The sequence below is a fragment of the Maniola jurtina genome, chromosome 19 (genome assembly GCF_905333055.1).
Source record: "Maniola jurtina chromosome 19, ilManJurt1.1, whole genome shotgun sequence".
In the NCBI taxonomy this organism is placed as follows: domain Eukaryota; kingdom Metazoa; phylum Arthropoda; class Insecta; order Lepidoptera; family Nymphalidae; genus Maniola; species Maniola jurtina.
Genome location: NC_060047.1, coordinates 10,549,026 through 10,561,643, shown reverse-complemented (window position 1 = coordinate 10,561,643; position 12,618 = coordinate 10,549,026). Strand labels below are relative to the sequence as shown.

At 34.7% G+C, this 12,618-nt stretch overlaps 2 protein-coding genes across 6 annotated transcripts in view; both read left to right on the top strand.

Moving 5' to 3' along the window:
• Window positions 1-12,618, top strand: part of LOC123874806 — a 237,826-nt gene that overhangs the window by 46,168 nt on the left and 179,040 nt on the right. The window lies entirely within an intron of this gene.
• Window positions 7,435-10,933, top strand: LOC123874801. The gene is made up of 3 exons (XM_045920301.1): window positions 7,435-7,587; window positions 8,009-8,211; window positions 8,428-10,933. The coding sequence occupies exons 2-3, from the start codon at window positions 8,016-8,018 to the stop codon at window positions 10,401-10,403; spliced, it is 2,172 nt and encodes a 723-aa protein (XP_045776257.1). The 5' UTR covers window positions 7,435-7,587; window positions 8,009-8,015; the 3' UTR covers window positions 10,404-10,933.

The window sequence follows — 12,618 nt, the reverse complement described above, 5'->3', positions numbered from 1 at the left end:
TAAAAGCGCTTAGCTTTCTTTTGTTATCCGTTTTATTTTCCATAACTTCATTGTCACGGTCCAATGCATTTGTCTACTTACGTGAAAGTGCTATTGAAATGTTATGATTTTTACAATTCATTCTAATTTTTAACCCCCGACTCAAAAAGAGGGGTGTTATGTTTGACGTGTATATGTGTGTTTGTGTATCTGTCTGTAGCATCGTGGCTCCTAAACGAATGAACCGATTTTAATTCAGTTTTTTTGTTTGAAAGGTGGCTTGATTGAGAGTGTTCTTAGCTATAATCCAAGAAAATCGGTTCAGCCATTTGAAAGTTATAAGCTCTTTTCTAGTTTTCTTATTTTATTGATACAGATACAGATATGGGATTTTGTATGCCAAGCAATATAAGCAAAGGTTGAAAACGCTTAAAAGTATCATTTGATCAGCTTGAACAAACAACATTACAAATATTGAATGGATACCAAGTTAACTGTCAAACATTACATAATCTCAACATTTATATCAAAATAGCTCTTAATGCCTAAGAAATAAGTTTGCTTATGGCATACATAATGACGCAGATGTTTAACGTTTTACTGTGTATTTAACTGGAGTTAACATTTTTGTGTAATAAAGGTCGCATTTTGCTTAATGTTTGAACAGAATTGTGATTGTTTTTCAATTAAATGGAACGACAGAAGTTGGTGGGGTGGTACAGATAATAAAGAAGAGAAATTCGAAATATAAATGTAACGTTTTACTTGTAGATGCCAACCTCAAAGTTTCTCAGTCACGTTTCAGGTTGCTATTGGATAAGATTTGAACAAACAAGTGTAAATTAAAAATTTATAACACTGCCAACAAGTGAAGGTTACAGTAACTAGAAAAATTTTCAAAAGAAAAATAAAACCGACTTCAAAAACCAAAAACACTAAAAAGTAGAAAATAATTTTTGTTTAGCTACACATGTAATGTACCTAGGTATGAAGTCGAGCGAGCATATTAAAACAAAATTAGAAATCCAAGAGTGAAGCTCGCCCGACTTTATACCTAGGTACATTACATGTGTAGCTAAACAAAAATTATTTTCTACTTTTTAGTGTTTTTGGTTTTTGAAGTCGGTTTTATTTTTCTTTTGAAAATTTTTTATTTCACAATTTTTAGTGACCCCACTGTACTATAATATGCTATGCCCAGTTAAAACCCTACTGTTTACTAAGCTATTACAGTGATCGCGAGCAATTTGCTCTTATCCATTGAGGAGTTCTGTTCTCCATCTCCGAAGATATTCATCAGATCTTCACCTTTATATGGGACCACCTGCATAGTATACCCTTTCAAACAAAAAAAAAATTTCCAAATCGGTCCAGGGGTCTTTGAGTAATCGGGGAACATACATAAAAAAAAAAAATAAAAAAAAAATAAAAAAAAAAAAAAAGATCCCGACGAATTGAGAACCTCCTCCTTTTTTGGAAGTCGGTTAAAAAGAGCTGATAACTTTCAAACGGCTGAACCGATTTTCTTGGATTATAGCTAAGAACACTTTCGATCAAGCCACCTTTCAAACAAAAAAAAACTAAATTAGGATCGGTTCATTAGTTTAGGAGCTATGCCACAGACAGAAACACAGATACACACGGCAAACTTATAACACCCCTCTTTTTGGGTCGGGGGTTAAAAAATGAAACGACAAAAATATGACTGTCTCAAGCAAAGACGAATAAACTGAAGTGCAGATATGGGTACTTACTTGTCTATATTGAAAGGTGATCGTCAGTAAAATAAAGTGATTGGTTTATTCCTGAGTCTAACATTCCACAAGATTTGACTCTCTTCAGTGAAAACGTACCATTTATTTCGTAAGCTAAAAAAACTAGATCTACAGGAAAACAGTCATCTTCATCATCATCATCCATTGCTGACCCAATACTTAGCACAGAATGAGTAGTGTTTGTAATACCTGTGTGTTGATTCAACGAATAAATTTAATTCTATTCTATTCTATTCTAGAAGGGCTTAATCTATGGACCACTGCGGTGGCCAAGAGCAAATTGGCAGACTTTACACACCTTTGAGAACATTATGGAGAAGTCTCAGGCAAGCAGGTTTCCTTATAATGTGTTCCTTCACTGATAAAGCAAGTGATATTTAAGTTGCTTAAAACGCAAAGGAAAACAGTATCTTGAACCGATCACTTAGAAAATATTCATAGTCCAGGATTAATTAATAGTATGCTACAATCAGTGATTAGCGATTAGCTCCCGAAGATAAACAAGATTATAGGCAAAGTTGTATAATAAAGGAAAGTCCCAAATGGATAAAACATATCGGACGATCGTAAAAGTAGACACATATCCCAAGTCAGGAAGCCCATTTTATAAATTAAACGGAACGAAACGGAATACAAACAATAAAACAATGAAAAAACACATTATACAATGAAATGCAATTGCCTTATTTCACTGTCTTAGATCCTTTATTTATATCATCCCCATTAGGCTTATGGTTGGAAATAATAAAAAATAAAAGCTTACGTTATTTATACCGGGGTTTTGCTCTTTTTTGGCTGGTAGTCTCCAAAATTTTACTTTGACCAAAACTTAACACGTTGATCTTATCATAATATAAGGTCTTTCTCTCCTTATGTTTTGTTAAGTTATCATTTTGAGCCCTTCTTTAAATCCTTGAGGATCGGAAGCTTCACAATTTTATACAGTTCTATTTGTACCTTTCTTTTTTTTTGTTTCTGGTGTCTTGATCATTTCCATGTCATGGAATTTTGTTGCTTTATATACAAAATAGTTAAACTGTGTTTGTTTATTTGCACATTATTTATTAAAAGTACCTATAAAGCATATTCCCTGATTGAAGATTACGTAAATGATCAATTGCTCTAGCAATGTGTGGGACTCACTTATAGATACATAGCATATTATTAAATTAAATATTTCAAAAGAGCAACCGCCGAGTTTCTTGCTGGTTTCCTTAGGAAGAATATTCCGAACCAGTGGTGGATTCAGTGACGAAAGATACTTGAAAAAGTTTATTTGAAGAAAAATATTTCTATTTCTATTAACGAACTTATCTACTTATCGAAAACCTATACTATGTAGTTCTATCTTTACTTTTGAAGGGTCATTTATTATACTTTTAATGAAAATAGGAACACGAATTTGCTATTACTACTTATTTATCTTCATTTGGCGTCTGTCACAAGCTGAACTAGTTATTTTGAAGCCTGAAATATCTAGACCGCATTTAATGGCAGAATCCGATCGGTCTTAAATTACGGGAGAGACAACATCATTTCTTGGTAAGGTATTTGTTTTAATTGCTTTGGAAGATTTATTGTTTACATACAACAATTTACTTGGAATACCAAGTGTTGAGTTAGTTATTGAGGTAATTATTGTTTAAAACGCTGATGTAAATTAAGTATTTGTTTTAATCTGTACTGTGTACATTTGCCCAGACAAATCAGTTTTATCTTTCTAAACGTAAAATGTTTCTAGGTATATGAATTGAAATAGTAATAATTTGTTTCTCGTAAATTCTGAAAAATACTGATTTATGTATATAAAACTGTACAATATTCAATATTATATAAGTATTCGATCGTGAAGCAAAAGTATGAAAAACATTTTGTATCACTATCCAGGTCACAAGACTCGTATATTAAATTGCCATAAATTTCAATCAGATTAAAATATAAAACAACATTTTTTAAAGACAACATGAATAAATATGACGCGTTCGAATCGACACACAAAAAGTAGCGCAGTTATTAAAACGAAATATTAAATCAAGAAGCAAAAAAAAAAATGTCACCGACTTCATTCCTCTGTATCGATACGAACTAAAGGGTTCTTAAAATAACCTTAGCTGTAAGTAATTATTGCACTGAACGAGTATTTCTAGATTCATGCGAGTCAATGAAGATACCTAGGTACCAGCCACTTAATTACTTAAAACGAAATATATTTCTTGGTACAGGCGACAACATTGCTTCGTCCAATTAAAATTTCTCGTTCTGTTTTGTGTTCTAGCTCATTTGCGTTACAATCTAATTTTGCATAGCAGTATTGTCGATTTGGATTCTAACTTTTGTGCGCTATATTGTCTATTTACTGGTAATTATCACAGTGCTACCTTTAAATTGTTGCTAAAGACAGGTTCATGGTTCTGCCTATTAGATTAAGTTGTCATTTGAATTTATATGGCTGCTAGTTCAAATTGCGTGCGTCCAGCTTTAAATTGTTCCTTTGGACATGGCTGCACTTGATTTGTTGGATACTTAGGCACTCGCAGAGAGCAACTGATGGCTACACTACTTTGTGAGCTATTTCAATAATTCTTCTTTATAGCTTCTAATATTTACGTGGGAGTCACATTCCTTTCGCTTGGATCACCTTCCTTAACTGTTTCTGTAATAAAATACGTATTATTTTATAACCGTTATTAACTATTGAGTAATGCAACTCAAATTTTTTTTGTAAGTGTGGCCTAAAATCTCATTCTGGGAAGAGATGCGTGCACAGTAGTGAACCGGTAAGATGATGATGGTGATGATTTTTTAGTAAGTCTACTTTAGGGACGCATTTAGGTCAAGAAAGCAAAATATTACAACAAATCACACTAATAGTATAAAGGCGAAAGTTTGTATGTGTGTGTGTGTGTGTGTGTGTGTGTGTATGTTTGTTACTCCTTCACGCAAAAACTACTGGACGGATTTAGCTGAAATTTGGAATGGAGATAGATGATAAATATCCTGGATTAGCACATAGGCTACTTTTTGTCTCGGAAAATCAAAGAGTTCCCACGGAATTTCTAAAAACCTAAATCCACGCGGGCGAAGTCGCGGGCATCGGCTAGTTACTAAATACATCAATGTTGAATTACTATGCTATCTGGTGGGCAGCAAGAATACCAATCTAATAGGTACACGTTTTAGTCTACATGCATACCAAATACTTGAATGTATATTAGACATTCTCGTTTTTTTTTTCGATAAAATGGAAGCTGTCAGTAAATCGCTAATAACTAATTCATTAATTTTTAATCTGCAATAATATGTGAATTATCTTTTAAGACATTCCTTAAGACATTTATTAAAACATAATAAGGATAATTTATTGGCAATAAACCTCATCGCGGTTGTTGATCTGTTTAGTTTTAATTTATCACTTTTAATTTTTTTCAACATAAATATATCGTTTAAAAACACGGTTTTATAGGCTTGTTCCAGACATCGCTGGATTTTGTAGTCAAAGAGTTGTTGAGTGATTTGCTGAAAGTATTTTTTACCAGTTAAAAGTAATTATGTCTGTTGGCCGACCACAAACATATACATAATTTAGAATAAACAATCTTTGTAATAAATGACTGGGCAGTTAACATACTTCATATGTTTTTGTAGTTAAAAGATAGTAAAGGTAGTTGTAATATGGGTAGACTAAATCTGAATGATCAAAGCGAATCAGGATTATCGTATTTTCAGTTTTGAACAATACGTCGCATTTGAGTGTCGACGCATGTGATGCTTGTCACACGTTGATACGGCCTTTTCCTAATGTAAACCTCTCTGGTGCAGTGGTAAGAGCTGTGGTCTTATTAGGTCCCGGATTCGATTCCCAGCAGGGGTTTAGAATTTTGGAATTTCTAAATTTCTGGTTTGTTCTGGTAGGAGGCTCTGGCCGTGGCTAGTTACCACCCTACCGGTAAAACGGCATGGTTTTATCTAGCGATTTAGCGTTCCGATGCTGTGTAAAAACCACAGGGGTTTTGATAAAAACTGTCATACCCCTTCCAGGTTAGCCCTCTTCCATCTTGGACTGTATCATCACTTACCACCAGGTGAGATTGCAGTCATGAGCTTATTTGTATCTGAATTAAAAAAAATAGTCTTTGCAATAGTTTTATATACCTGCAGCTGATTCCCATGACTTCATCCACGCGGATTTGGTATTTTAAAAATCTCGTGGGAACTCTTTGATTCTCTGCTCTATTGTGGCATGTGTTGAAGAACAAGCCAACATACAGACACACTTTCTCATTTTTAACATGGGTAGTGACATGTAAGCACGGGCTCCTAAACTTTGTTTCAAACATGTTGTTTAGTACTAAATCGCTCCGTATCGACGAAATTATTCGTTATAATTGCCAATCTACGAACATTTATTATGCGGCAACGCTCTCTGGTAATAAATTATTTCATAATACAACTTTACAGTCTCGACTTCAAGTAATGACTTCAAACGGGTTCAATGATTTATCCACTACGTCTCCACAAACGAATAACACAAATGAAAAATTTATATTTTGGTTTATTCGTAAAAATTAAAAAATAATTGAATAGGGAAAATTCTTTGTTATTTTTTTCATTGCATTTCTACAAGTGCGGGGTAAATTGATACGATTTTTGATTTTAAAAAGAACATTTCGAAGGATGTTCAGCCAAGAATATTGTGAATAACTCAAAATTTAAAAAAAAACCCCGACACAAAAACCTCTATAAGAGAACTAGAAAAGAGCTGATAACTTTCAAACGGCTGAACCGATTTTCTTCGATTATAGCTAAGAACGCTCTCGTTCAAGCCACCTTTCAACCAAGAAAACTAAATTAAAATCGGTTCATTCGTTTAGGAGCTACGATGCCACAGACACACAGATACACAGATACCTATAGGGTAAATCCGGGATAGATGCCGCAGCTGGATAGTTGCCCCATTTTCTAAAAACCTAAGAGCTGATTTACACAGGGTCAGTAACTGACTACAAATTCGAGGCAAGTCAGTGCTGACCCGAAAAAAACCCTGCGTAAACTGATTTGAAGTCAGTACAGTGGCTTGAACTCAGCGCTGACTTGAATATTCGGACACGAATATTTTAAAGTCAGTTGGCGCCCCCCGCCACCCGCGCACCCCCGCGCCAGCCAAATAAACTCCGTGTAAACAGACAAGCCAGTGCGTGGTTAGTCACTGTCGCTGCGTTGTAGAGTGACCACGTTTTTTTTTTATCATGTCGTTGAATAGAGCTCGATATCATTGACAGCAATTCGTCAAAATTCTGTGGTGACATCCTCATAGCCAGTTTGTACTCCGCAGGATCTTCAAATCGCAATTGCTTCAGCAACAAAGCAGAGCCACCAGTTTCGTTTCTATCGTCAATCCATTTTCTTACCCATTGTCGTTTATTTTTAGTTGTCTCATTGTCTACCATTTCTATTAACTCATTCAACAGCAAAATTGATAAATTTTTCAACAAATAATTAAATCGTCGTTTCAGTTGTTTTCGCGAATTCATTTTTCCCACTGACTTCACACACGTGTGCTCACCGTGAGAAACGCACCACTACTACTTTACTTCATGTAAACAGTTAAAGTCAGTCGCGGCGCCGACATTGGCGCTGCGACTGACTTTTCTACTGACCCTGTGTAAATCAGCTTTAACTTCGCAAAATCGCAACACAGCGTTAATAGTCTAAACCGAGAGCGCGTGCGCCCCATGCTCAGTGCCCCGCAGACCATCGCACGGGATTGATGTGTTTAGCTCGTGCGTGCGATTATCTCCGCGACGAACACGACGAATGCTTCAAAGTTTCAAACGTAAGTATTTACTGTTACGTATCTTTTTTATGTAGTAATAAATTCTGTTTTATTTTTTTATATACATATATTGGTTAATTAACTATATATCTACTTATTAATAATTACCCTTTTGTATTTAGTTAATTCAAAAAATAAAAGGGCATCTATCCATAACAAAAAGGATAGTCGCCCCAATTTTTTGCAGTATAGATGCCCTTAGGGGCATCTATCCCCCATAATACTATACATTATATGATAGCATATTTTTAAAATTACTTTTTTTTTATTTTGATATAATTCTTATTGCGTTTTCATATAGATCTCTACTGATGGTTTGTAATGTTCTTTGGGGCTGTATACCATCATAGTGTTGAAAATATATTTCAAGTATTATGTTGTTTAATGAATGTGTATTTTTGTTTGTTTCTACTAATCACAGTTGAACCATGCCACGAAGATATAAAAGAAAGGAAGGAGTACGACCTCGAATAGTTTCTTGGACTACAGAGGCATTACAAAACGCTTTTGATGAAATGGACAAGAATATCATGGGGATAAACAAAATATCCCGACAATTCGGAATTCCGTCCAGAACATTACGGAGACGTTATGCTGCTAAAAACAAAACAAAATTAACATTGGGTTAGTAAGTACATATATGAATGTAAGCGGGCACTTAAAAAGTGTAGATCGGTATTTTTTTCCTACACTGAATGTGTTAAAATATAGGTAGATATAGGAAGATAACAAATATAATATAAATAATAGTAGTTTGTTCCGCTTCTACTAAATAGATAATTTATTGCAGCCTATCTATTTTCTAAACATTTTCTTTAATTTTCATTTTAATTGCTTTAGGAAAACATCCTATCTTCGGTTTTGAAAATGAGAAGAGGCTAGTAAAGCATATTTTGAAGCTTGGAGAAGCAGGATTTCCTCCAGACAGACGATCCATACGAATGCTAGCCTACCAATTTGCCGAAAAGCTGAAGTTAAAACATAAATTTGACCATGAAAGCCAAAGGGCTGGAAATGAATGGTGCAAAAGTTTTATTGAACGAAATCCAGAGCTGGCTATCAGACAAGCTGAGGGTTTATCTGTGGCTAGAGCTAAAGGTCTTAGTAGAGAAGAAGTGAATAATTTTTATGAACTTTTGGCCAAAGTCATGATAGATAATGGCCTTTCAGATAAACCGGAAAGAATATTTAATATGGACGAATCAGGTATTCAGTTGAACAATAAACCCGGAAAAGTTATCGCCAAGAAAGGCGCAAAGGTCGTTAATTCAGTCACATCTGCGGAGAAAGGTGAAACCATGACAATAATTGCCTGTTGCAATGCGATTGGTAATTTTCTTCCACCGGCAGTCATAATAAAAGGTGTGAATAAAAAGACAGAATTTGAAGATGGACTTCCACCGGGCTCAAAAGTTTATATGAATAAAAAGTCCGCATATATTAATACTGAGATTTTTTATAAATGGCTAACGGAACACTTCATTCCCCTCAAACCGCAGGGTAAAGTTCTACTTATTTTAGATGGACACTCATCACATTCAACTGCACCAGACATGCTACAAGCTGCAGCTGACAACGACATAATTTTATTATGTTTGCCTAGTCACACAACTTCAGTTCTGCAGCCTTTAGACAGATCGGTATTTGGACCTCTGAAAACATATTTCAACCATGAAACTAATCAGTTCATGCGCATGCATCCAAACAAAAAGATCAGCCGTTACAATGCTGGAGCGCTTATACGCAATGCTTGGCTTCGCGCTACTACACCTGCAAACGCTCTTGGTGGCTTTAGAGGTAGCGGAATTTATCCACTTGATCCGAATGCTTTACCAGATACAACATTTATAATATCAGATATTGGGTTGAGCAGACAAAATGCGGGCGAATCTCGTGGACCTGATGAAGGTGATCCTCAAACATCAAGAATCCTGCCTCAGACGTCTTCTTTGTCATATCATCATCCAGAGCTGGACAATACAAGTGAAACTGTGGAACTATGTGTGCCTGTCGAAGCTGAAAGGAGAGCACAAACACCCCTACCACAGACGTCTTCATCGACATGTTGTCAACTTAATCCCGTTAATGAAAGAGAAAATATTACTGGATTAGACCAAAATAAGACACCACCGAATTCGATACTGGCTTCAGTCCATAGGGAATCTCCGAGTATTTTGATTGATCCTGAAGTTTTAGAAGATATAAGCATTGTTGATATTGGTGACGATACAATTGAACAGTTTCTAGCTGGCATAGAAGAAAAGGAAACGCCTTCAAAAATTCTGGTCCAAGCATCGCCAATACCTCAAATACCCTTGACTATGGCTAAGAGGACCAAGCAATCAGCAGATATTCTAAATTCAAAAGAAAAAATAAAAGAAAAGAAGAATATGGCTGAGAAGAAGAATAAACGAGTTAAACCTAAATTAGACAAAAGTAATAAGACTGAGACTACCAAAGAAAAACGAAAATTTAAGAGTACAAATAAAAAAACTAAAGAAGGTAGTGATAAAGAAAATGATACAACAGATAGTGATAGTGAAGAAACACCCACAACAACATACTATAAAACTAGAGGGAAAAAAACTCAAGGTTTGCCTGTAAAGAAAACAAAGAGGGATAACCAAGAAAGCCCAAAAGATACAGACGATAACTATTATTGCATAGAATGCTTTGATAGCTATCAACACACGAAGTCAAAATCTGATTGGATTCGGTGCATATCGTGCCAGAAGTGGCTGCACGAAATTTGTACACTTTTTAGAAATTATTGCTCAAGATGTGGCAAACTGAAAGCCCTTTCTAATTCGACCTAAACTAAGGACAACATTTAATTATGTTGATTTTTTAATTTCGTTAAATTTTGAAAATTTTAGATATTAGCTTTTTATTAAGAATTTTAAATATTATTTTTAATATTACCTTGCTTGTCTGCTTACGCACATTAAAATTTAGATTTTTTTTCTTAAAAAAATGTTAATAAGTTTAATTATTTTTAAGGATACCATTATAAAAATTACCTAAATAGTACAAATAAAACATATCAAAACTATGTATTATACTTATTTCAATCTATAGGGCGTCTATCCTACATCACAGGCATCTATCCTCCTCAGTATTTTCATAGTGAGGCATCTATACATATGGGTAGGCATCTATCCTCAAAAAAATGAGTTTTCAAAAATTCAATTTATGCAGAATCTGTTATTGTTAAATCAACAAAAACGAGTCGTATTGCTAGTACAAAGATCAAACTTTTAATATTCATGGAAATTCTTTATGAAAAACGTACAGTTTGAAAATTAGAAAGCCTTTTCAAAAAGTGGGGCAACTATCCCGGTTTTACCCTACAGATACACACGTAAAACTTATAAAACTCCTCTTTTTGGGTCGGGGATTAAAAAACACGATAAGTACCAGTCGATTTATATTTAAGTTTTATATGAACTAACTATAGGTTAACAAGTTAGAACTTGTTTAATCTTACATACACTTAGAATGTAATATATAGATATCTAAGTCTATAATATCTTACCTGCCTATTTATAACTACGATCCTTTGTTTAGTTTTAAGCTAAAGTAATTTCTTGTTTGGTTTTGATAAAAATAATCTGTTTCAATAACAAGATAGGTAGAAAATAATATCTCAAATTCCAAATATGTCTCAGCATATCATTGAGCACATCCTGATCAAGAAGTTGACAAGTGATAAAAGCTGCCTAAGTAGTTGTCTCTTTCCCACTAGTTATCGTGCTTCTTAGGGAGCAGGATAGCTGTATCTGTCAAAAGTTCTACAAACAGGACCAATTTCCTACTCCAACTTGGTCCCGACAGAACAAAAAGAATTGTTTTAGATCTGGCAACTAAGTAGTAATTAAAGTAGCTGCAAACACAACTGCAGAGTTGACAAGTGTAAATTAAAAATTTATAACACCCCCGACAAGTGAAGGTTACAGTAACTAGAAAATAGCTGATAACTTTCAACGGCTGAACCAATTTTCTTGGATTATAGCTATGAACACACCTTTCAAACAAAAAAAAAACTAAATTAAAATCGGTTCATTAGTTTAGGAGCTACGATGCCACAGACAGATACACAGATGTACAGATACACAGATACACACGTCAAACTTATAACACCCCTCTTTTTGGGTCGGGGGTTAATTAACCTGCATGAACTGTTTATGCAAGCATATATCTTGAGCGTCTAAATGAAGATTTTGTGTTGCATTTTTAACGAAAATTGGTGGAACAGATCTCGGTCCAGTTTAAGCCAAACTTAACGCGTGCTTTGTGTACTAAAGCAAAAGTCAGTTATTATAGTTCCTGGCAGGAAAGATTGCACATAGAACTTTAGAAAGAGCCAATCAGAAGCTTCGGTTACATACGTAGCTTCTCTGTCATTGAGACTGAAGTGATAAATCAGCGATAAACACATAGGTATGAGTGACAGAAACGAATCTGAAGCTGTCGATTAGGTATTTCTGCCGGGTACTGTACTAAGTTGGGGCATAGGTTGGAGTAGGACATTGGTCCGGTCTGTATAAACTCAAACATGTCCGCTTATCCGAAATAGGTGTCACCGCGGTAGCTGTTACCTGGTTTATCATATATTTATCAATTTGTAAATAACGTTCGACGGGTGAATTTTATTAACTGGAAAGTTGTAATTGATTAGGATACACTCGGACACGTGGGTTTTGATAAGGTATGATCGATGATCCCTGACGGTTCCTTTATCGATATTGGGTCTGTCGGGAATTAGGAATGTAGGTTCTGTTTTGACGCCCGCTGCCGAGAAATTTTAAGATAAGTACGTGTATAGGGAAGATAATTATTATAATAATGAGGGTTTTATCAAAAAGTATGCTGTCTTCTCCTTTTTATATATTGAGAACCCTTGCCTTATAATAATAAGTGTAGGTTCAATTGAAGATAGATGATATAATATGTAAATGATTGAGAGGAAGCTAATGATGTATCTGAAATTGCCATTCTTGTTATTATTAAAAATGGTTTAATTTTTTTTTT